Source organism: Macaca thibetana, chromosome 6 (assembly GCF_024542745.1).
Source record: "Macaca thibetana thibetana isolate TM-01 chromosome 6, ASM2454274v1, whole genome shotgun sequence".
NCBI lineage: Eukaryota > Metazoa > Chordata > Mammalia > Primates > Cercopithecidae > Macaca > Macaca thibetana.
This window is the reverse complement of record NC_065583.1, coordinates 41835559-41859932: the sequence shown is the minus strand read 5'-3', so window position 1 is coordinate 41859932 and position 24374 is coordinate 41835559. Positions and strand designations below refer to the sequence as shown.

Genomic DNA, 24374 nt, shown 5'->3' with positions numbered 1-24374 from the left:
CACTGGAGGACCCTGGAAGCCTGGTCCACCTCAAGGTCCTAGCGGCAGCCAGCCTGCGAAACTCTTCCATTTCCCCATGATCTGTTTCTCCATCACTGCCTGGCCCTGCCCTGGATCTCATTCTCCGATCTTGCCTTGCTTACAGCTCTAGAGCAACACCCACTCAATCTCCCTGACCTTGTCCCTACCCCCAAGGTACACGTTCTTCTGCTTTCTGGCTGCCACCCCTCTCCTCAAGCGAATCTCAGATTTCTTGCAGAAGTCTTGCAGATTTCTGGAGGACATTCCCACCCCTGTACTCTCTTCTGAACCCCAGCAAGGCTAGATACCTAAGGAGAAGCTTACAGGGAGGGCTAGACCCCTTCCCCACATCCCTACTCAGACATGGGTCTATATTGCCTCTGCATCTTCTTCCTTAGGAAAGTAGCTAAGTTCATCACCAGTGTCCCCCTCAATAATAGGCTACCGTTCAAAATTAATCAATGTAAACTTCCTCAAGAGGCAAGTGTACTCTACTTCTTAGCATTGCAGTATATAGCAACCGTCAGGAAGCCACTTAGGCTTACAGTAAGTGGTAGCTATTGGTTGTGACAGATACTCATGAACATCCTGTGACCTCAAATCTGGAGGAGTGGGGAATGGGAGTGGTGGGTGAGCAGAGGGCTGGAGTTTCTTTGGGCCTTGATGGTGTCTCCTCCAGGGGAGGCAGGCTGTTTGTCTTGTAGTGGTAGGATTGTGTGAGCAGGTATGCCTGGCTAATCAGGGGGTGGTGGAGGGCGGGAAGTGTGTCAGGAAAGTGGCATGGGTGGGGAGAGGGTGCATGCTCATCTTGTTGAACAGGGTGGCTTGGAGGAGGAGACTGCCATTAGCTCCCTTGTCAACACATCCTTCTCTGATCCCTGGCCCTTGTCCCTATTCATCCCAGATCAGGAAAATGGAGATAGTGGCTAAGGCTTCCCAACAAGCTCCAGCCAGGCTCAGCTCTTGGAAACTGATGTCCACTTGTGATGGGGACTAGAGGGGTAGAAGTGATTTTCAAATGTAAGTACCTTTGGGAGTGGAGGATGAAGACCCAGGAAATTGCCAAAATGACTCTTTGGTTCCACAAAGGAACAAGAAAGAGATAGATGTGTCTGTGTCCAGTGTCTGAGATCAGCCCAGCTCTCGGAGGCAGGGAAACCTCTGTGTGTGTGTGTGTGTGTGTGTGTGTGTGTGTGTGTGTGTGTGAGAGATAGAGAGAGAGTGGGGGAGTACAGGGGCAGGAGGGGCAAGGGGAAATTTATTTCCATTGCTGACAAGCAGGGCTGCTGTCCTAAGACCTTTGGAGACCAACGATAACTCCATACATCCCTGTGGCCCTTATCTCACACCCAGCCTGGACTATGCTGACTACATCCTTACATCTTTCATGGCCGCTAAGTTGCACAACATTATAGTCCTAACCTTCCTTCCTTGAGAAAATATGCTCCCCACTGGCTGAACAAAGCAAAAGGCACTTGGGAGGGGCAGAGTGAGGGGTGGTGGAAGGCTGACAGCTACTGCTGTTTTTTGGGGCGCTAGCTCCGTCAGGACACTCCTATTTTTCTCCTTAGTCCTGTTTGCTGGGGATGAGTCACATTCAGGAGGCTGGGGCTTCCCTAGAGAAGGCTTTGGGGGCGAGCTGGGCCTACAGCCTCTCTAACCTGCACCTAATACCAGGGTAAGAGAGTATGGGGTACATTAGCCTATGAACCAGGATAGGAGTCTGAACTCAGCATTGGGGGTGGGTGGTGGTTGGTGGTTCCCACTGAAACTGGGATTGACCCTCTGATTTTCAGGGGGCACAGAGGACAGATTAGAAGGAGCAGCGGGTAACAGCCTTCCCAGCCTTTCCCACCAGGTCATCGGCTATGACTCTGGGAAGGTCTGTCCCCAGGGCTGGAGAAGAGCAGGGTGAGAGAGGGGCAGAGAGGAGAGCCCATGGGCTGCATCTGGGGTGACAGAGAGGTCAGGACCTCTGCCTTCCCCTTTTCCCACCCCACCTCCCGGGCCTCAGTTTCACCTTTTGGTAGCCTGGGGATAATGCCATGTGTGCTGCCCTCACCCGGGGGAGGGGGTGGATGAAGGATGGCAGTGTGCCCCGGGCACTGGAGGGAGTGAAGGGCCTGTGAATTCATGAGAGGGGTGAAGATGTGGCGAGGATGAGCAGGCAGATGGGGGTGGGATGGGGAATCACCTGGACATGGGTGGGGTAGGGGCAGAGGGATGAGGAGGATGAGCTGATGGGAAGGGGAGGCATGCCACTGGTATGTGCACAGGGCTGGAAAGAGTCTTGTTCTGTCATCATCCCCTGAACCAGTCCCCAAGAGTCACGCACCAACCGTGCTCTACAAACACACGGAGAGAAGAGGAGAAAGCAGCAAGAGGGACTACAGAGGCCCCTGTCTGGCCCAGACAGGGGACAGTCACCTTGATTTGGACTCCCATTTTCAAATCCCCCTACGTTGTCTTTTTTTAAAACAAAATTCAGTATCAGTGACACTGTTTCTTTTGGCACTGAATTCCAGAAAAACAGGAGGGACGGAGTGTGCCTGCTTTCCAACACTCCCTGCAGGGCTCTGAACCAATACACAACAACAAGTGTAAGAAAACCAGGAAGGAAAACTGATTTTTATAGAAACTGGAATGAAACTGACCAGTGTAGTTTCATTATCCAAGCTAAGCGGAAATGCAAAAAAATCAAAATAAAAAGTAAACAAACAGCACAAATGGTAAGACGTGAGTTCCGTTTCCTAAATTCTTTCCTTTTTATTCCATTCAGGTGTCATCAGGAACCCCAAGAGGCCTGCCCCCCTTCCCCCGCAGCTCGTCCACCCCAGAATGGCCTCTGGGCTCTGCCCTGCCCCCCACCCCCCTGCCCTTCTCCAGCACAGCTATGAGGGGCCATTCTGACTGCATCTCCACCAGGGATGCCCTCTCCCCCGACGGCTGACAAAGGGAGTCAGGGAAGTTGGTTCCAGGAACCTTGACTGGAACCAGGGGAGGCCGAGATGGGGAAGTGGTGGCTCTGGGTACCAAGTTCTAAGCAGTGCAGCTTCCCTTCCCTGGTGGGGAGGGGAACAGGGCACCATCTTCACAATGGCTCAGGCTCCTGCCTCTGCTCCTCTCAGATTTAGCTGGGCAGGACTCAGAGGTCCTAGGGGTGCAACCTTGCTGGCAGGGCCCTCCTGGAGCCCATATATCTCACCATTCCCTTGCCCACACCGAACTCTAGCACTGGAGCCCTGGCCCCCATGGCCCTCCTCAGCCCTGGCACCTGTCCTGAGGGGCCAGAACCTTCCCTGCCTGGATGAGGGCTGACTTCAGTGACAGTGCTGGATCCCTTCAAGGTTCGGGGTCCAAGGGGCTAGGGAAGAGAAGAGACCTACCTAGTGTATATGTCACAGGGAGGAGGAGGAGGATGCGGGAGACAAGGAAAGGGGGATGCAGGGCTGGGTCATCCCTGTGAGGTATTCCAGGACCCTGATGAATTTCTAGTAGATCTGTTCCAAAGAACTATGATCGACTTTCACAGCTAGAATGTTCCCTAGGGTCTGTCATACTAACATGGCAGCCTCCTAGAGGCAGGAGGCAGGGAAGGATGAGGGGCTGAGTCTGCATTGAGAACTTCCCTAGAGGGCCTGTTGTTGCTATTGGGACTCTCCCCCTAAGATTCGGGGAGGGTGGGAAGGAGGTGGCAGCAGGGGCAGGGTGGGGCCAGGGAGGAAGTCAGCTGAGGAGGCCAGCTGGGGCAAGAGCCATGGTTCTGCCTGGCAGTGCGGGCCGGGTCACCCAGCACTGAGGTGAGCATAAGGGAGGCGCGGTCCCTCATTACCATGTTGTTAGGTGGAGGGGTCTTGAAAAGTCCTGGCCTCCTCAGACCAGGCTCACATTCCCGAGCAAGGGTGTGTCCAGGAAGGGGGCTGTGGATCTGGAGCGGGAGATCAGAGGCATGCGAGCTGAGAAGTGCTGAGTCTGACCTTGCCTGGCGGAAGGTCAAACATCTCTCTTTGAATCCCCATCAAAGTTTTGGTGGCCTTTGCCCAGATGCCATGGGAATGGGGCAGTTTTAGCACCTTTCCAGGGCTCTAGTCTTGGGCTGCTTTGAAACACTGAAGTTATTAACTAGGCCCCCCTCCTACTCCTCCCCTAGATCTGTCCAGAGTCTGTGCTGCCCTCACCACGCTCCCCTCCCTCCTCACACACTCACCAGAGAATCTGTCCAGGGGGCACTGTAGGCCCAGCTGCCCAAAAGATTTGGCTGGGCGTGAACAAGCCCCCCCGACAGCCTCTCTCCCACCTGCCCCATTTTCTATGGGGAGTGGGTGGTTCTGAGCTCCTTGGAGTTCCTGCTGGGGCCACCCTGCCTGGTTGGTGAGCAGGCTCTGGCCCCTGGGGAGGCTGAGAGGCCCCAGCCTGAGCCTCTCCTCCACCCTGACCTCCCCCATTGGGTCATACCTAGAGTGGTGTCCTTGCTGGCATCCCCTCATCCCATGGAGTGGGGGCTAGGGGCTGAAGGGGCACAGGCAGCACCCAGGGCATCTTTGTACAATGGGGTCCTGTAGGGCAGAAGGGCAGCCAGATCCTGAGGTCAGTACTAGGTTCTGGGCAGACCCCTCTTCTCCCCTCAAGACTACAGGAGCAAAGGGCTCTGGAACCTGTGCTCTGCCTGGCCCCACCAGGCTCTTCGCTACTGGGGAAGATGCAGCCTGGGAAACGTTCATTAAGAACAAAGTTTGGAGAGTTGCTGAGAGATGGGGAGGAAAAGATGGGGAGAAAGAGGGACTGAGGGAGGCAGAGAGAGAGAGAGAGAGACAGAGAGAGAGAGACAGAGAGAGAGAGAAAAACCCAGTGCCCAGTGCCTAGGGCATAGACTAGCATCCCCATCTCCCTAAAGGGTGTTGGTGAAAGGGTAGACATCAGGAGATGGGGTGGATAGGGGCCTGGGAAATGGGGACTCCCCAAGCCCTTGTGCCCCTTAGAGCTTGTATCTCCTTATATTCCAGGAAAGGGCTAGGAAGTAGGGCAAAGCTTCCTGTCTACACCCCTTGGGAACCTCTTGTCAGTGGCTTGGAACCCTCTTTTACCAGAGCCCTCCACTTCTGACCCAGCATCTCCTACCCTGCTCTTGCCCCCAAGCCCACCCCTACTGGTCACTTACTTGCAGGAGAGCTGGTTGATGCCCTCGATGTAGTAGCAGACGCCTCCATTGACGCAATAGGACTTGGCTGTCTCGTTGCACTTCCGGGCGTGCCCCGACCAGGATGAGAGGGTGGTGCTCACTGAGGGTATGAGAGACATGTGCCAGTGACCCACTGAGACCATCTCTAGGTCCTAGGAATCATCTCCTTCATGCCCCATCTCAAAACTGGAAGATGACCAGAGGCTGCAGGAATGACCGGGGAGGGGAGGTCTGGTGGTCCCTTCTAGTCACCAATAAGGCAAAGGAGAGGCCACCATGAGCTCTGTCCGTATGCCCAGTGCAACCTTGCACCTAAGCTCTAGGCAAACTTCCAAAGGCCAGGAAGATTTTCATTCTTTTGTGGGGGGAGCAAGGTGAGATGAGAGCAGGAACTGCTTCCTCTACTGAGTAAGGGCCCACCTCTCCCCTTCCCTGCCTGGCTTTCCGGGGGCTCCCCTGCAGGTGGTTGAGATGCTGATATCTCACGTGGTGAACAAACGTAGGAGGCAGCGCAGGGAAGAGACACCTACACCCGCCTGCATGGCTTGGACTCTCATGGTGGACCAGGGAGTGGCTGGAAGGGAGCTGGGCCTTCAGGGGATGGCACCTTCAGGACACGGTCATTTTCTAAGATCTGGAGAGATGTTGGAGGTAGGAGGAACCCCAGCTTCTACTCTCTTCCCCTTCTCCAAGGGCTGGGCTAGCTCCAAACCTCCCAGAAATGCTTCAAAGGCTACTATGCCCATCTCTATAAGCATCTGGGGTCTTCTCCATATCTCCCCACCCCAGACAGCCCCCTCCTCCCCGACCTCATCAGCTGTTGCCCCTAGAGGGAGCCTCCAGGTCTCGGACAGCCCCAGCCATAAATCATGGGTTTCAAGTTGTTGGGGAGGAGACAGGGCTGGGGAAAGGGAAGGGGGCAGCTGGGATGCGAAACTGGGGGAGAGCAAGGCTGGGCCTTAAAGCTGCTAGCGCAGACTGCACGTCCGATGGACTGGACTCATTTGAGAAATGAACATCACTGAAGCTCTGCTCCTCATCAGGGAATGGCATCCAGAAAGCTGGCTTCAAGTGAACATTCTTGCCCCAAACATCAGTTTTAGATAATGCCCCGTCCAATCCAGACTGGACAGCCAGAAGCAGGTCCTGCTCCCCTCAGCTCCCAGGGCCTCTGAGGGCCTCTCGCTCCCACACAGCCCAGCAGTGGCCTCCTGAATGAGATGGCCCAAGCTACCCCAGCTAGCCCTGTCTCCTCAGGGGTACTGGGTCTCTCTCACTCCCCTCAGCAATGGGGGTGAAAGTGAGAGGAGGAGGAGGAGGGCAGGCACTCGGAGCCCTCAGTGTTTAGACATGTGGGGAGACGGATGGAGCGCGGGGGGCCAGGAGTGTATACACAGCTCTGCCTCTGTATATGTCTGAGGAGCATGCTGATAAAATCCAGCGGGCAAGGCCGGCTTCGCCGTCCCCTCCACATCATGCCTGCTGCTGAGCTGGCATCCCGGAGCCCCACCCCTGCTGAGGTCTCCCTCCTCGGCTCGACCCCACACCCAGCTGGAACCCACGTGCTGGCTGGAACTGGAGACCTCCTGCTGATCTTTGCCCCACTTCTGGGTCAGTGAGACCCAGGGAACTAAGAAAGGGACAGAGAAGAGAAACAGCTGAGGTGACCACGCCTGCCAGTTGTAAAATCCCCTTGCTGGGAGAACCCTCGAGGTTGTCCTGCTCTTCATTTGCATGGCACAGGAGGAGTGAAGAGAGAAGGCAGCGAATGTCTGGCCAGAGTGCAGTGTGTGTTGCGACAGAACCTCAGGGCTCCTAGCCCCTGGCTGTACATCTTCCCCATCAGCACCCAGGCTTGACATAAGCAGACGAACGCAAGCACTGTGAGGACTGCAGGCCTGGGCCCTCCTGTGAGCCTTGGCTAAGCCAGAGAAATCTCAGTCTGGATCTGCCAGGCCCTGCCTGGCGCCCTCTGCAGTTGTGGGTGGCACAGACTGCCCATTGCTGTGCCCATTGTTTCACCCCAGCCGAGTGAGCAGTGGACAGCAGGAAGGATACTGGGGTGGCCGGGGCCACAGTTGCCCACTTGGGCTTCTCACACATATATGTCTGTGCTCATCGGGGCCTTGGGAGGACAAGGACAACTCCTGAGGAAAGATGGGGCCTCCCCAGCCGGGTGCATTGAGCCTGGGCTGCCAGCATCATGTTGTCGTGGGGACGAGGCTGGGCCCCGGGAAGGTAAAAAGGGAAGACAGTTGGGGAGCCAGTCACAGAGGGTGTGGGGAAAGAGTGACCATGGGTGTTTCCACCTCAGAAAGGCCACTGCTCTGTAACGGCAGGGCCTTCCCAAGACACTGCAGCCCAACTCTGCCAGTGGCGAAGCCACACTCCATGGAGATTTCCACATGGAAGAGCTGCGCTCACACTGTGGCGTAGTTACACTGTTCTAGCACGCGTGAGCTCCTGAGGCAATGTGGTTACACCCCCCTTGTCAGTGTATCCGTATCTCTCACTATGGTCGCCCGTGTTTGGAGAAGTTAAGGTGACATGGACTCTCCCTTTACACCTCCACGGGGATGGCTCACAGCACCCCAAACTCAACAAGTCCATCTGCCCTACCCACCTTCTTCCCCAGTCTTCCCTATCTCAGTGACCAAATGGCACAAACCAAAGAGCTAGAGGGCATCTTTGACTTCATCCTCCTTTATTCCCCTATAGCCATCTATCGCCAAGGGTTGCCATTTCCACTTCCTCAAGAGACTCCATCCATGTCTCGCTACCTCCTCCCCCAGTCCAGGCCACTGTTGTCTCTTTCTTTGATGACCACAATAGCTTCCTCTCCGGTCTTTCTGCCTTCACTCTTGCCTTCATCTCCTTTACTTTGCAACAGCCACAGTGGTCTTTAAAATATGTAAATTGTGTCCATCTTTTCTATTATCAAAGCTCTCCCGTGGCTTCCATTTGCACTCAGAATAAAGCCCCCAACTTCTTCCCAGGTCTTATTTGGGCTTCACCACCTCTCCCACTTCATCTCCCATCTTTCTCCTTCAGTATGTTTCAGACTACACTAGTCATAGCTCTGCTATTCTAATAAGCCAACTACTCTCCTGCCCAGGATGTTCAAAATACAACAAGTGTCTCAGGGAGGCCTCACCTGACTTCTTAAGCTGGTCAGGTTCCTCCCTTATTCCCTCTCTTAGCTTCATATACTTCTGTTTATAGTTATTCTAACATAATTACATGACTAGGTGTGCAACTGTTTGCTTTTCTCTCCCCCAAGACAGAGTCTTGCTCTGTCACCCAGGCTGGAGTGCAATGGTACAATCTCAGCTCACTGCAACCTCTGCCTCCCGGGTTCAAGCAATTCTCCTGCCCCAGCCTCCCAAGTAGCTGGGATTACAGGCACATGCCACTATGCCCAGCTAATTTTTGTATTTTTTAGTAGAGATGGGGTTTCACAATGTTGGCCAGGATGGTCTCGATCTCCTGACCTCATGATCCGCCTGCCTCAGCCTCACAAAATGCTGGGATTACAGGCTTGTGCCACCACGCCCGGCCAACTGTTTGCTGTCTAATGCTTAGTTCCTTCACTAGAATGTAAGCTCCATTAGCGCAGGAGTCATGTCTGACATGTTTACCCTGAACCCCAATGTCCAGCACGGTGCCTGGCACATAACAGGTGCTTAACAAATATTTACTGAATGAATGAATGAGAAAATAAACATCTTATTCTTTGGGGGGAAAAAAGTGCCCTGTACTACCATCGCAGGGATTAGTCTGGTATCCTTGACTGATAATGATATCTTTTTGGTAGATTAAAGGACTGTCTCCTATTAAATGCAAATATTCCAGAAAGGTCCTTAGAGGAATGAAAATCAAAGCCCATGGCTGGCTCACCCCTGTAATCCTAGCACTTTTGGGAGACCAAGGCGGGAAGATCACTTGAGACCAGGAGTTCAAGACCAGCCTGGGCAATGTAGCAAGACCCCATCTCTATAAAACATACACACACGCACACACTCTGAGATACCACTTTCACTAGGATGGCCAGAATCGAAAAGACGGATAATAACATGTGGTGGTGAGGAGGTGGAGAAATTGGAACCCATATGCATCTCTGGTAGGAATGTAAAATAGTGTATCTGCTTTGGAAAACAGTCTGGGAGTTCCTTAAAAAATTAAATGTGCTCATCATGTGCTCCAGAAATTCCACTCCTAGGTGTATTCCCCAAGAGATTGACAACCTATGCTCACACAAAAACTTGTGCCCAGATGTCCACAGCAGCATTATTCATAACAGCCGAAGTGTGGAAACAATCCAAATGACCCAAGAATCCAAGCTTATGACTGGATAAATAAAATGTGGTATGTCTATACAGTGAAATAGTATTTAGCCATAAAAAGAAATGGAGTACTGATCCATGCTACAACATGGTGAACCTTGAAAACATTATGTTAAGTATAAGAAGACAGTCACAAAAGGCCACATATTGTATGATTCTATTTATATGAAATGTCCAGCATTAGTGGTTGCCAGGGCTGGAGAGAGGGAGAAATGGGAGTGGCTGCTAAAGGCCACGGGGTTTTTTTTTGGGGTGACAAAGATGTCCCGAAATTAGTGGTGACGGTTATATAACTTTGTGAATATACTAAAAACCACTGAATTGTATACTTTAAAAGGTGAATTTTATGATATATAAATTATATCTCAAAAAATTAATTTAAAAAAGCACCCCGGAGGGGTAAGCGCAGGAAGTTTTGATGAACCTTTAGTGTCTTGGTGTGAGTTTATCAGGGTCCCTGAAGAGTGACAGCAGTGGGGTGGGAGCCACTGCTGTGGAGATGCGTCCCCTGCTGCCCATAACCACAGCTGCTTGTCACCATTGCTCATGGAGAAAACTTCTGCTTGTCCTTCCGGACTCTGGTTGAGTGCCTCTTTATCTATCGAGGCCCCTTTCCCTTTGATAAATTGCCTACCTTCCTCTCAGTTTGTTAGAAAAGGCAGACCTTTTAGAGTTCAGGTTTTAGTTTCCTGCCATTTGAGGGACTTTCTTGGGGGCCAAGACTGTGACTCCCCAGAGCTCTGAGCAAGATCTTGTTGAATAAGCACTTGGTGAATGCATGACTGACATGAGTGTGCATCTGTGTGTGTGTGTGTGTTTAAACAGCCAGCCTTTTCAAGACTCCAGGTAAGAAACGCCCAGAGACCTCTCCAGGCCTTCCATGGTCCTGTGACACCCCAGGTCAAACCTGCCTGTCCTCCGGGGCAAAGCTTGACATCAGGGGCTGGTACAGTTACCTCAGGACATTCCCAAGCTCCCTTTCACTTGGGATGAGACATCTGTTTCTCTAACTCAGAAGTGGGTTGGACCAAGCTATTGTGTTAGCACCACAAACTTCCTGCCGGCTCCTCCTGCCCGCCAGTTCAGGAAGGCGGGAGTCTCTTTGTGAGCTGGCAGAGCTATGACTATAAGGAAGGCCTAATCTGATTTGTGGAAACAGCCCTGGGCTCCCCCCGAACAGAGTAGTAGCCACCCAAGAGCCAAAGCGATGCCCACCGAGCAGCCTGCTGTTCCCCAATGGCCTCCCCGTGCCCTCTTCTGGCTGCCCCATCCTTGTAGCCCCGGTTTCCCTTCGGCCTGGGCGGGCCAAACCAACCCACCTTGGGATGAGTCAGAGGGGGCAGACCACAGGGTGTGGTTGCTGCAGGTCTCATGGGCTCCACGGATAAACAAGGAGCCTGGGCATCTCTGCCTGGGAAAACATCCCCAGCAGGGGCCTCCTGGTCCCCAGCAGTGGCCCTGTTCAGCTCTCCACATCAAGGGTAGGCTCTTGCCTGCCATGGACTGCACATGGCAGCAGAAGTGGTGTGGTATGTGTGTGTGTGTGTGTACTGGTTAGGTGCACAGGATGTCAGCCTTAGCATGAAACACAGAATCCCAGGATTTTGGAGGGAAGGGGCTTAAAGATCATCCAGTTCAGCCCCATAATGGGAAAACCGAAGACCGATGGGGTGAAGTGACTTACTCAGGGTTGCATGATATAGAGCTTGGACAAGGCCAAATCTCCAAACTCTTTCCCCTGCTCCGCCCTGCCGCTCCCCTGGAGAGTCAAGAGGCAAGAAGGCTGTGGGAAGCTAGGATTCCAGATATGCCCTCAGTGCCCAGCCCAAAGTCCACTGTCTGGTTCCTAAACTGATCAGAGCACAGCCTGCTGAGGGCTGACAGGACTCCATGTGTGGGACGGGACTTCGGCTTATCTGAGGGGTCTCACCACCTCTGGCCACAGGCTCCAAGCCCTGTGCAAGAGAGAGGGCACTCCTGTGGTTTTCTGCATGGCAGCCACTCCTGCTTCCTCTGCTAACAGCACCCCTCTAGGGAAGTGCTTTTCCATGGAGTTCTGACCAGGCCGTCACTCACAGTGCTCTGTCTCTCAGTAGCCCCTGTGCACACACAGACAGGCCAGGCAAGGATGGCCCCACCCTCCAAGCACAGTGACTGGTCAAGGGGGCCACATGACCTGGCAGGGTCAATCAGAATCCATCCTTGTGACTGTACTTATGGACACAGAGACAAAGCTATCTCTTTTCTCCAGGCGGCGGGCTGGGATGGGGTAGATCTGGAGCTGTCTGAGGCCATGGCCTCCTCTTCCCACCCCACTCCCCAAACATGAGAGAGGCCCATTTTACAGAAGGAAAGAATGAGGACAACACATAGTGAGAGAAACTGTCTTCAGCCATCCTATGAGTTCTTGGACCCTTCCTCTGAGTTCTTAGATTCTGTCATGCCTGGGGCCAGTTCCACTTCCGAACTTACCAGTTTTATAAGCCAATAAATAAATCCCTTAAGATAGGTTTGTTAGTTCCAGTCAAGAAAGTCTTGACTAATAAAACAGGAAGGCCCCAGATCCAAAGTGGATCTGAGAATGTCTGACCACTATAGCAGAGGTAGCAGGTGCTAGACCCCACATACAGCCCACTTTCCCAAACTTGGGATAGGATGAGAGAAGTAGGAGCTCAGACACCCTCCCTGCTATCATGCCAAGGCTGGGCCATAGAGGAGGCAGTAAAGACCTTGGAGCAGGTTATAAGTTCTCTTATATAGTATTTACCAGGCATCCACTGTGAGTCAGGTGCTGTGCTAGACCCTGAGGCTAGGGTGGTAGACAGACTAGACATAGCCCCACAGAGCTCAGAGACTAAGTGTTTGCCAACTACTTTTATATTGTACAGCTCTATCATTAACTAGGTGTTTGACTTCCGGTGAAATATTTAATCTCTCTGAGCTTCTCATTATTTATAAAATACATCCTGACTTTGAGTATGGGTTCATGGGATAACGTGGAGTTTCGCTCAATAAATACTGGCTATGATTGCAACTTACAGGAGAAAGCATCCTCCCTGTTTTCCCCACTCCTGAGGCTCACAGATTCACGGGGGTGGCCATGCCCACAGAGAAAGTTCAGCAATAGCATGAGAGTTGAAGGCTAATCAAAGGCTAGAATTCAAGAGATGCCATCAGAGCATGGTTGGCCAAGGAGTGGCCCAGGAGTGGAGCCCTAGCTGGGAGAGACGCTGCAGTGGGTTGGGATGGTCAAGGAGGAAGAGATAAGGCCATGGCCTCCTCTTTCCACCCCACTCCCCAAGCATGAGAGAGGCCCATTTTACAGTAGGAAAGAATGAGGCCAACACACAGTGAGAGAAACTGTCTTGACCCATCCTATGAGTCAGGATGGCACAGGAGCAAGAGTAAGAATGGAATGGACAGGGGACTGATGGAAGTTAGGTTGGAAAGATCTTTTAGGCCAGGGTGGTGAGAACAAAGTCCCTGTTCTGTGGTTCTATGGGGTGGGGAACATGACAGGATAAAAGCACCTTAGGAGGCTGCTGCTCTGGTTCAGGTGACTAGGGATGAAACCCAAGCCGGGGTTACCCTTGAGGTATAGTTAGAGCAGAAGAGGCAGGTGTGAGAAAGATCCAGAAAGAAGAATGGCAAGGCCATGGAGACTCAGACTTATTAGACACAGTGGCGAGGGAGACCAAGGAGCACAAGGGCCTGGGGGATAGGGTGTCCCTCACCAGGACAGGACAGACAGGGTCTGAACTAGGTTTTTGTCTGGGGGTCATAGGGCAGAGAATGTTCCAAGTCATCTTTTAGACCATTCTGGATTTAGGACATATTGGAAGACTGTCTGGTGGAAATAGAGGCAGGTAATGACAGATACAGGATTAGATTCTGTGATGAGCAGGAGTCAAAGTGAACCCCAATAAATAGGTAACCACATGGCACACTCAGTCTGTGTGTGTTGGGAGCAGGAGAGTGATCTGTGGGATTTAAGGTACTCAGGCTAGAGTGGAGAGGGCACTGCCTGAGGACAGGCAGTTTTGCCAGAGAGGAGAGGCAATTTCCCCAGTCAAGGGAAAGAACCAGGGCCTGAGAGGGCAGTGCAACAGGAAGGCAGCTTCTACCCTGAGGCTGGGTCTGCCACTGTAGAGACGAGAAGGTAAGAGGTGCCGTGAGGTCCTGACCTTGCAAGACTTCAAGGAGTGGGGATGGCCTGTGAGGGAGGAGTTTGCTGTCCCTGAACAGAGGCTGCCACCAGGGGCCCCAGGAATCCAAGCTGCCCACCCATGGCCCATTGGAGATGGCTGCCTGCGCTCAGGTGCCCAGCAAAGCAACAGGCAATAGGCAGTCAGCCTGCACATGCCCCGGGCCTGCCTCTCCCTGCAGCCCCGCTCCTGGCAGCCCAGCCTCCTATAATTGCCTTCTAAAAATATCCTTCCCCCACCCCCACCTCTTGATTTCAAAATATTTAGTTTTCAGGGTATTTAAAATGAGAGCTGGCGGCTCTTCCAGGCCCAGATAACAAAGCTAAACATTTATGCTTCGACTGCATTTCTCTGAATCGGCTGAGATCTAGGGCTTGATATGGCAGCAGCAGGAGGGAGGGGAGTTGAGTGCGAGATGGATCACATGCAGGCCCCAAGGGCCGGGGGGCCACTGGCCTGCCCTGCCAAACCCCTCTAGGACCCTTCCCTCTGTCGGGGCCCACCTACCGCTGTTGACGTAAAGCCGGCCCCGGACGGTGTCCTTCCCCAGGATGTTCTCTGCCTCGCAGACATACTCCCCAGCGTCCTCCACCTTCACCTTGTTGAACTGTAGTCGTGAGTTCTTTCTGGTTAGGGAGGGGATAAGAGGGAGAGAGGCATGAGCCAGGGCCGGCTGTGGCTCCCCAGCGGTCACCCAGCGGTCGTCTCTCTCCACAGAGCCACAGTGGCCCTGCAGCTTAGATGGGAAGGAGATTCCCTCCGCCCAGCGATTTCTGGAGTCCAGATGGGGCATGGAGTCCCTGAAGCTGCAGGGAGCCCTGGGCCCTTAGGACAACACAGGGCAGGACTAGTGGCTGCTCACAGGTCCTAAATCTATGATCTCTCACATCCGCTTTTCTAGGGCCGGACCACTGTTGTAACATTCTTCTGGGGGAGTAAAGCCAGGCCCTATAGGAAGTCACATGGCCACCTCCCTCATTCCCAGCTGCCTCCGCCTCTCCTGGGAAGTGGCAACCTGTCATTCTGGGTATGCAAGACCTGTTCCCAGATACCTGGGAGGGCGGCTGTCCTGACAGATTCCCATGGCGATGGTGCCCAGACTCCTCGTCCAAACCTGGGGCTCTCCCTTGTTCTCAAAATCAGCCCTGCCACTAAGGGGCACTCTGTGGCTTCTCCAAGGGGTTTTTGTTTCATTCATTCATTCGTTCAACAAATGTTTACTGAGCACTTTCTGTGTGCCAGGGCTTGTACACCTCGGGGAACAAAAAGATCCTGGACTTGATCCTCAGGGCCAACCCGGGTGTTCTCTTCTTACAGAAGGGAAAACTGAGTCCTAGAGGGACTTCCTGACTTGCCCGGGGGCACTTGGCAAGGCAAAGGCGGAGGTATGCCAGGAGCTGCAGTTCATGAGGACATGGGCTATCTCTGGGAACCCAAAGCTGGGGCTAGCCCTGAAGCTTTGAACCTAGTCCCTGCATGCTGAGAACTGTTTGGCCAGGCCTGGGCGGATCCCCCCAGTGCTGTGACTCCAGGGCACCTGGCCCTGGTCCCCCTCTTCTTTCTGAAGCCCCAGCCAAACCTCTCCTTCCTTCTCAGAGTTTCCCTGCAGCTACCCCAGGGTGCTTAGGCTCTGCAAGGGTCTGTTCACAGCCCTCACCCCTTCCTCTGCCTCCAAGGGCCAGCACGAGCTCTGGATAAAGCCTGGGACCCCAGCCTGGCCCCCAGGAGGAAGCAAGAAGTAATATGGTAATTTCTGTAGATGGTATGATTGCCTCCTCTTTTTAGTGCTGAATTAAAAAGCCAGGTTTCCAGCCTATGTGTAGTGGGTTGGAGAGGTGGGGGAACACGAGGGAGGGCAGTAGAGCCATCATTGCCCTGAGCCTAGGATATGTAAAACTGAGCTATGGAGCTGATGGGGTAAGGAGGCCAAGGGGAGGCAAGCAGAGAGGCTGGGCCAGGGTCAAGGAGATGCAAACTGGCTCACAGTCCCTACCTGGGCTGTTTCCACCTCTGATGGGGAGCTTCTTCCCAGGCATCCTTACCCCCAGATCCTCCAAACAAGGGTGCTACAAGGTTGTCTTTTCTATAGACCCTATTGCTGTGGTGACGTCCTTGCTGATGCTGTGGTGACAGCTGCTTAACTATTCCATATTCTTCCTGCCTCAAGCTGGTCTCTGTCTCCTTGGCCTGGTGCCGGGCCACAACCCTCTTCTGTCAATTATAGTTTGTTCCCTTCATTAAAGAGAGCCCTGGAGGCCCCTCTGACTAAGACAGCATCTCTTTCCCTGATCCAGCCAAATTAGATGCCACAGACTCCAGCTTCCCCCAGGGTATGGCTTCTCTCACTTCCCTGTGCACCCACCAGATTAGCAGGGAAGGGGGATCGCCTGAGGGTACGGGGGTGGGGGTGTTGATGCACAGGGGACTCTCCTTGTCGCCCACCCTGGAATTCAGAGGCTCTTGCCTTCTACAGCATCATATGTAGCAGGACACTAAGGAAGGATTCCCCACTTGCAGGCATGTGAGACCTGGAGAAGGGAGGCAAAGGGCTCTGGGAGTGCCCCTTCCCTCTGAGGAACAAGAAAGAGGCAGGGGACAAAGATAATGACCCTGAGGCTTGCTGCAGGTGTCCTAGGTTAGCAGCTGTCTCATGGTTTCACAGAAGCCGGCCCCAGAGATGCACATGGGGCTCTGGGTCCAGGCTGAGGGGCAGGGCTCTGAGGGTTTCTCAGCCCCTGCAGGAACTGGAGTCACCACCTTCTCCTTCCTCACTCCCAGCTCCAGGTGGAAGCCTGAGGACTCAGGACTCTCCTGTCTCCCTGGCAGGCCAGGTGCTGTGTTCTGCTCCTGGTGCCCCATCACGCGCTGACCCAGGTTTGCCCTGAGATGGTGACCACGCCCCCCCGACCTCCCCAGCTGGTTCTCTGCTGGCAGGGACGGGATCTGGGCAGCTGTGTCCTCCACAGTGCCTACCCCCGCCCCCTGCCTGCTCAAGGGGCCTGTTCCAGCCTGCCCCTCATAAACAAGGGAACATGCGATTCTGCAGGGAAGGCCCTGTGCCCAGGGCTTGGGGGGGCAGTTTGCTCCTGGCACAGGAAGGCTTGGGTGAGATGTTTCAGGGCAGTGGGCACAGAGACAGCACCCGCTGAGGAGGGGTCTCTACAGGTCAACAGAGATGCCCAGACAGAGTGCGGCCTGGGCAGGGAGAGTGCCAGGAGGCAGGGGAGTCAGCTGTTGTCTGGGCAGACAGGACAGAGAACATTTTGCCAGAAAGCAGACTCCTGCCGCTGCCCCTGGCCCCTCTACTAGGTGGGGTGTGTAGTGTTGGATGGGTGGTGTGTGCAGGTGGCCGTTCTCTCTAAGTCACTCTGAGGGCACCTTGGTTGCAGGGAGTCAGAAGTTCTCTATCATGGCCCACTCCTCCACCACTCACAAGTCACTGCTGAGAGCCCAGAGGCAGGACAGGGAGAACAGGGAGGTTTCCTGATGCAGCAAATGGGGCAGGGCCCTGACAGGTAGGGGGCAGGGGGCACACTTTAGACTCTTATGGGTCCATAATACCCAAGAGGAGAAGACCAGGCTCTGTTTCTGGATTCTTCAGAGGAAACGGAGGCTTAACCAGGACAGTAACTGGTTCAGAAGGTTAGAACCATCCAAAGGGTCTCCTGCCCAGTCCCAGTGGGACTCTACACCCAGGAGAGGAGGGCTAGTCCTGCAAGATTCGCATCAGTTTAGTCCTCAGTGTAGAGCTCTCTGCCAGGCCCAGTAGGGGAGAAGCCGGTGTCTGGGTATAGGGATCCAGGCTTTGAGGCTCTCTCATGCTGGAAGGAGAGACAGATCCCTCCACAAAGCAATGAAGCCATGTCTAAGGCACCATGGGAGGAGACAATGAGAGCTGCCTAGAGGGCTTAGGAAGGTGTCCCAGAGAGATGACAGTTAAGCTGGGCCTTGGAGAGCCTTGCCAGGGACAAGCAAGGGGAGGAGAGCTGCCAGCATAGGGAACAGCCTGGGCTCAAGTCCAGTGCCATGAAAGGAAAGACCAGCGGCCGAGAGTGTAGCAGTGTCAGGAAACTGCAGGGCAGTGACTTGTAGGCCAGGAAGAGGAGTCGGAAGAGCCCCAAGGCTGTACCTGGCACGCAGTAGGCTCTCAAGCTCTGTCTTGAATGGATGATTGAATAGATGTTCCTGTTAGAAAGATCATTGCCCGTCAGGCACTCACAGGGGTCAGTGACTCTGTGGACTTCTAGAATTACAAACAAACTGAGTACATAAGTCACATTTTTTTTTCCCTGAAGAAAAGGACGAGGCTTCTGCCAGATTCTATAGTAGAAGCTAGACTAGAGATTCATGAAGGTAAGGACCATGTCTGTTTTGTTCACTGACATATTCTGAGCCTCTAGCAGAGTGCCTGGCACATAGTTGATACTCAATACAGATATGTTAGATTCAGAAATGAATTCTCAGAGGGCCTGTGGTCCAGAAAAGGTGGGGAGTGGCCAAGAGTGGGACAGAGGAGGGAGACCAGATGGGAAATGTGCAGGCAGGGAAAGAGGCACGACTCCCTGGGCAGACGACAAGAGGCCAGGGGTTGAGGAGCTGGGAGTCTGGTTGAGCCACAAGTGAGAGGGGAACACGGGAGGGACAGAAAGGACGACAGCAGGTGGGGGAGAGGCCAGATTGGGCATTCAGAATCAGAAATATCTGTGAGGCATCTCAGACATGGTATCTAGTGTCTCTCTGGCAGCATGGGTCTGGAGCTCAGGTGAAAAAGCCATCATGTCTGGAGATGGAGACTTGGGGTCTCAGATTCTTAAAGCAACAGGAGAAGGTGAAATCACCCACAGTTGGAAAGGGAAGAAAGAAAATAGTGATGCCCGGCCAGGCGTGGTGGCTCAAGCCTGTAATCCCAGCACTTTGGGAGGCCGAGACGGGGGGATCACGAGGTCAGGAGATCGAGACCATCCTGGCTAACATGGTGAAACCCCATCTCTACTAAAAAATACAAAAAACTAGCCGGGCGAGGTGGCGGGCACCTGTAGTCCCCAGCTACTCAGGAGGCTGAGGCAGGAGAATGGTGTAAACCCGGAAGGCGGAGCTTGCAGTGAGCTGAGATCTGGCCACTGCACTCCAGCCTGGGCAACAGAGCAAGACTCTGTCTCAAAAAAAAAAAAAAAAGAAAAGAAAAGAGTGAGGCCCAAAGTTCAGGAAAGTTCCAGCATTGATGGCAACTAAGAAACAGTGTCCAGACTCACAGCAGGACCAGGAGGAGCATCACAGGGCCTGGGGAGCAGGTGTTCCTATGCTGAGGCCATTGAGAGGCCTGGAGGCCTGAGCCAGGGAGTGCAGAGATAACTGGGGTTTCTCCAGGGCCACAGCCATCGAGAGGTTGGGATGTAAGTGAAAGGCAGATTCCAGCAGGGCAAAGAGTGAGTGGAGGATGAGAGTGTGCAGTCAGTGGGCATGAGGCTAGCTCCCTCAGTGACTTCATATGGTGGTGGAGGGCGGAAGTGAGATGGGGCAATTGCTGGAGGGCCAGGGGAGCAGCAGCGTGGAGGGACAGCATTTGAGAAAAAAAGTCACGGGTAGGGAGAGAAAGTTGAAGTTACCAGAGAAAGGAGTGAGTTGGTGGTACCAGGGCTCTGCGGGGGTGTGTGTGTGTGTGTGTGTGTGTGTGTGTGTGTGTGTATGTGTGTGTGTGTGTGTGTGTGGGGTGTGGGAATGTGCGGGAGGGAGGGTGAGTATGAGTGTGTGGCACCAGGTAGGGTGGAATGATGATAGGCAGGTTGTAGACATGTTTGGGAGTCATGAGGAGGGAATGGGGGCTCTCTTGACTTTTGTCACTGCAGTGAAGTAGGGGAGAAGCCATCTTCTAGAAAGAAAGGATAGGAAGGAGACAGGACCCAACTGCCCCAGCTCCAAGAAGCCTGCCCATTCTCTTCAGCTTGGAGCCAGCCTTGGAAGTGCAGTGAGAAGGGGCAGGGTGGTCTCAGAGGGTGGGCTGGGTGGGCAGCCAGAGCTTCTTGACAATGCTGTAGACTAGGGACACATAGAACCCCCCACTCACCACTGGCCATGGTGAGTTCCTTAGGAAGCGGCATTCTTTTAGCCACAAACCTTTGATCTAAGCCAAACCCTTCCTTAATTACATTCTGTTTTCTGCCAGGATCATTTTCTAGAATGATCAGTTCTACTTCTGCTCCCCATTCTTGGAAGGAGAATCAGAGAATTGGAAGTAACTCTCAGTCCCCTGACTCCTTCATCCTCTTTTATAGGTTCCAGAGTCTGAGGGCCAGAGGCAGGGCGTGGACATCCAGCCCCACACGGCAAACCCAAGCAGCCGGCCCAGCCCAGGCCCTCTACCACGTTTTGTTGTGGGCAGGCTGGTGTGCTCTAAAACCATCCTAATTTGCATTTTGTGTGTGTGGTGGGGTGGTGAGGAGGAAAATGACAGCCAGGAAGGGAGTGGTTGTAAGCTGCCTGGGAGAGAGGGCAGAAAAGGTTTGGGAGCTCCTGAGTCAGAGAGGGAAGGCCACTAGGTCCCCAGAGCCAACAGAGCAGACATCAAGTAGAACGCCTGTTTAGCTGGCAGGCACGGGTTTTCCCCCTTGCTTCTCCTTGAGAGGCAGGAGAGAGGTGGTGGGCTGCCTTGGACTACCGGCTTCTCTGGTGCCAGAAGCCCCCTGCCTGACCCACCCAAGATGAAAGACAGGCCATCTTCCATAGCCTGGAGACTCAGGGAACTTCTCTGATTCACTTCCTTGGAGCACGGATTCAAGATCAAACACAATTCTCATGTTTTAGAGGGAAACCCTCTGAGGAACAGAGTTCTCCAGCACCAATCAAAGTGCTGCCCCTTTCCCCTACCTAGCTCTCTGACAAGTGACAGCTTGCAAGCTGAGAAACCAGCCCATCATGTGTGACCTCCCAGAGGCATTCTGGAGTCAGGGTCTTTCACCAAAGATTACCAATGATGGGGCTTTCAGACGCTGCAGCAGGTCTTTCAAGAAGTTTTAGGGGTGAGCAGGGTCTTCCACTGATCAAGCTGACTGTGACAGTCAAATTGCCTTCAACTATCCAGAGAAGTTAAAGGCTTAATTCTTGTCTGTGGTCTGCAAGACCCTGGGCCACCATGACCAGAGGGTTCCTGAGCTGCAGGAAGAAGGCTGGGAGTGGCAAGGAAGGGGAGTAAAGAGAGGGGCTGGGACTGGTTCCATGGGCGAATCTGGGGGCACAGCCCTGGCCTCTGTCCAGTTCAGGCCCCTCCTTCTCGAGAGGAGGGAAGGCAGCCGGTTGGACGGAGGACAGGCTGGATATTGCTTACCTGCCGTTGCCATATTTGATGCGAATGTCTCGGCTGCGGTTGAGCTCCTTGCCGTCCTTGAACCAACGGTAGGAAGGTTGGGGATTACCGGCTGCTGCCTCACACTTCAGCGATTGCTTCTCACCCACCTGTCCCGTCTGGCTCTTCATCTTCTTCAACTTGGGCCGGGTGGCTGTGGGGTACAAGGCAGGTAGGTGAGCATGGTGGTGGCAGGGGCAGTGCCAAGCATGAGTAGTGGACAGTAAGGGCCACTGTTTTGGGGCTGGAACTGGGGAAGGGAGGGATGATCCTGAGAGCCACCCCTCCTGGTGTCATTCCCTAGTTCAATTCAATAAGCATTTACAGTGAGTCTGTCATGACATCAATGTAGTTATAACTAATGGAGAGTTTCCTTCATGCCTTGAATGGTGTGAAGCTTGACATTAGCTTATGAAACCTTCATAATAACCCCATGAGTTCACAGCAATGGTTAAACCCACTTACAGATGGGGAAACGGAGGCTCAGAATGGTGAAGTCACTTCCCTAAGGGCAGATGATGGAACTGGGATTCAAACCCAGATCTCCTTGACATTGGTGCTCAAGATCTAAAATCATGGGTAACAAGCCATGGGGCTGTACTGGTGGGCTCAGGCCCAATCACGGATGCAAAGCTGCAAATGCCAGGCTGAGAGGCTGTCCCCATTTTTCTTAAATGCCATTCTATCTCCACATGCCCCAGTCTCCCATGTTTCACTTCCTTGCTCCTCTCCCCACCACCAAAAAAACAAAACAAAACACACACACACACACACACACACCCACCACAAAAGAGAAAGTACCCTGTTCTTAGGAAGGTGAGGCCAAGCCAGTGCTCATGCTGAGGTGTGTAACAATTTCCAGTGGGATAGTCCCTTAAAGGATACACAAAGCCTTCATGCAGGTTCTCGTTTGGTCCCTGAGCTCTGTAAGGCAGTGTCATACTGACACTGATGGTGCAGATGAGACTCAGAGAGGTGAAGAAACTTGCCTGCAGCCACATAGCCAGGCAACCACAGAGCTGGGACCAAAGCTCAGGTATCAAGATTTGCCACGTGTTAGGTTGGTAGCAGGATGGTGTCTGATTTTGTGGTCTCATCTCTCTCTGTGAGATGGTTAAAAGCCTTCCAGTAGCAGAAGGGAGGGTCTGTTGGAGCCAAGGAGTTGTCTGGGAACTGACTGGCTCTGTCTCAGCCATTGGTCCTTTCCCTGGCAGCTCAGAGTGCTGACAATGGGCCAGAGCTGGCTCTGGAGAAAGGCAGGCAAGAGGGCCTGGCTAGAACAGGGTCCCCTCATTGAACTTCACCCTGAGCTGCTGCATATATGCAGGGAGTAGATGAGAGGGGCGCAGGGCACAGAGGAAGCACAGAAAGGAAGCCTTTAAAAATGTATGACGTAGGCTTATGCAATGATTCTCATAAAATAATTTTGTTCATTTTAGAAAATTAAAAAATACAGAAGGTTGAAAAAAGAAGAAAACAAAACCATCCCGTGTCTCCATACTCATAAATAACACCTCCCCCCATTTTTAAACAAAATGGAATCAATGACATTTGTGGACAATAATAACAATAATAGCTAACCTTTGTTAACTGCTCTCTCTGTGCCAGGCTCTATGTATTCTTTCCTTTAATGAAACACTGTAACCCTTTCGCCTGGGTGTTAAATAGTAATAATAGCATTTCCCAAAGTGAATTCTATAAGCAGGAGTATCTGGAGAGATGAAAACAGGTATTACTTGAGAAGAGGGTTCCATGGGAAAATGAGTTTGGAGAGCATGTGGGTTAAGCATAGTTAAAGAAGTATCTATCAACTTCAGTATTGTTCTCTAAGTGAGGGCCTTGAAACCATTTTTCTTGGAACTCTTAGCAGCATTTCAAGGAAATAAAAGTTATGTGGAATAAATTCTATAACTTATATGTATATTTATTTGTGTGTGTGTGTATATATATAGACAATGATTCCATTGAATATATATATATATATATATATATATATAGATACACACACACATATATTTTGACAGACATTAACATGATTCAAAATTCAAGAAGTGAAAAGGGGTATATGGCTTAAAAAACAAGTCTCTCTCTAACTTCTGGCCACAACCACACGGTTGTCTTTCAAGGAGATAATCATTCTTATCGGTTCCTTTGACCTCCTTTCAGAAATCTTTTATGCATACACAAATCCCGCCCATATTCACACACTCAGTTTTTCTTACAGCATCATTTTTCATGGTTGCATAATGTTCCTATATGGGTGTATCATAACTCATGTAACTGATTCCTGTGTGGAACATTTAGCATGTCCCCCTCCACCTTCCCATTACAAACAACCCCAAAAGAACACCCTTGCAGATTTATCTTTGCACACACCCCGTGTATACTGCTGTATGGGGGAGGATGGCTCTAGACTCAGGCTGTCTGGCTTTCAATCCAGACTTTGCTACTTGTTAGATTTATGTCCTCAAGAATTAACTTCATTCGTTTGCGCCTCAACTTCCTCAGCTGTAAAATACAGGAGATAAATAATAGCTCTTACCTCTTGGGATGATGACTGTGAGGATTATATGAGACAATGCATGTAGAGCCTGGCACATAGAGAGCATTTAACAAAGGTTAGCTATTATTATTATTATTCACAATTATTTCCTAAGGCGATCTTCCTAAAAGTGGAATTGCTGCGTCAGAGGGTACGCAATCTTCCTCAGCTTTGTACATTGCCAAATTGCCCTTTGGAAAGGTTGCACCAATTTGTGCTCCCCCCACTGAATGACAGTGCCTGTTTTTTCCACACCCTCACCAACACGAGGTATTATCATGTCTTTAATCTTTGCCAATTAGCTAGGCAAAAGATAACGTCTGTTTGTTGTTTTAATTTGCATTTATTTGATTACTGATGAGGCTGAACATTTTTCATAAGTGTATTGGCCCATTGTATTTCTTCTTTTTGAATTGCCTGTTCATGCATGCAGTCTGTTTTTCTATTGAGTACTCATCCTAGTGACTTGTAAGAGCTTTTTATAAATATTAAGGCTATTAACCTTTTGCTACAAAGTTTTTTCCCCTCAGTTACCTGCTTTTTTATATTGCTGGTTTTTCTTCTTCTTTTTCGTTTCTTTTCTTTCTTTTCTTTTTTTTTTTGTGGCACCCAGAGATTCTATGTGCATCAATCTATCAATCTGTTGGACTTTTTGGAACTTCATTATTCTAAGTGTGACTGAAATCCTGCCTTATCTTCCTTCCCTTACCCACTTCCCTCCCTCCTGCATCTGTTCTGGAGTCCC

General features: G+C 52.1%; 2 protein-coding genes across 5 annotated transcripts in view; one reads left to right on the top strand and one right to left on the bottom strand.

The window, feature by feature from the left end:
• The window catches only part of CYSTM1 (cysteine rich transmembrane module containing 1), a 440735-nt gene that overhangs the window by 62601 nt on the left and 353760 nt on the right, over nucleotides 1-24374 (top strand). The window lies entirely within an intron of this gene.
• The window catches only part of NRG2 (neuregulin 2), a 197795-nt gene that overhangs the window by 19748 nt on the left and 153673 nt on the right, over nucleotides 1-24374 (bottom strand). For all 4 annotated transcript variants that reach the window (XM_050794994.1, XM_050794995.1, XM_050794996.1 and 1 more), the window contains exons 2-4: nucleotides 21070-21241; nucleotides 14256-14374; nucleotides 5180-5300 (exon numbers count right to left, since the gene is read on the bottom strand). In XM_050794994.1, coding sequence (XP_050650951.1) covers nucleotides 5180-5300; nucleotides 14256-14374; nucleotides 21070-21241 — 412 coding nt within the window. The remainder of the gene's footprint in view (nucleotides 1-5179; nucleotides 5301-14255; nucleotides 14375-21069; nucleotides 21242-24374) is intronic.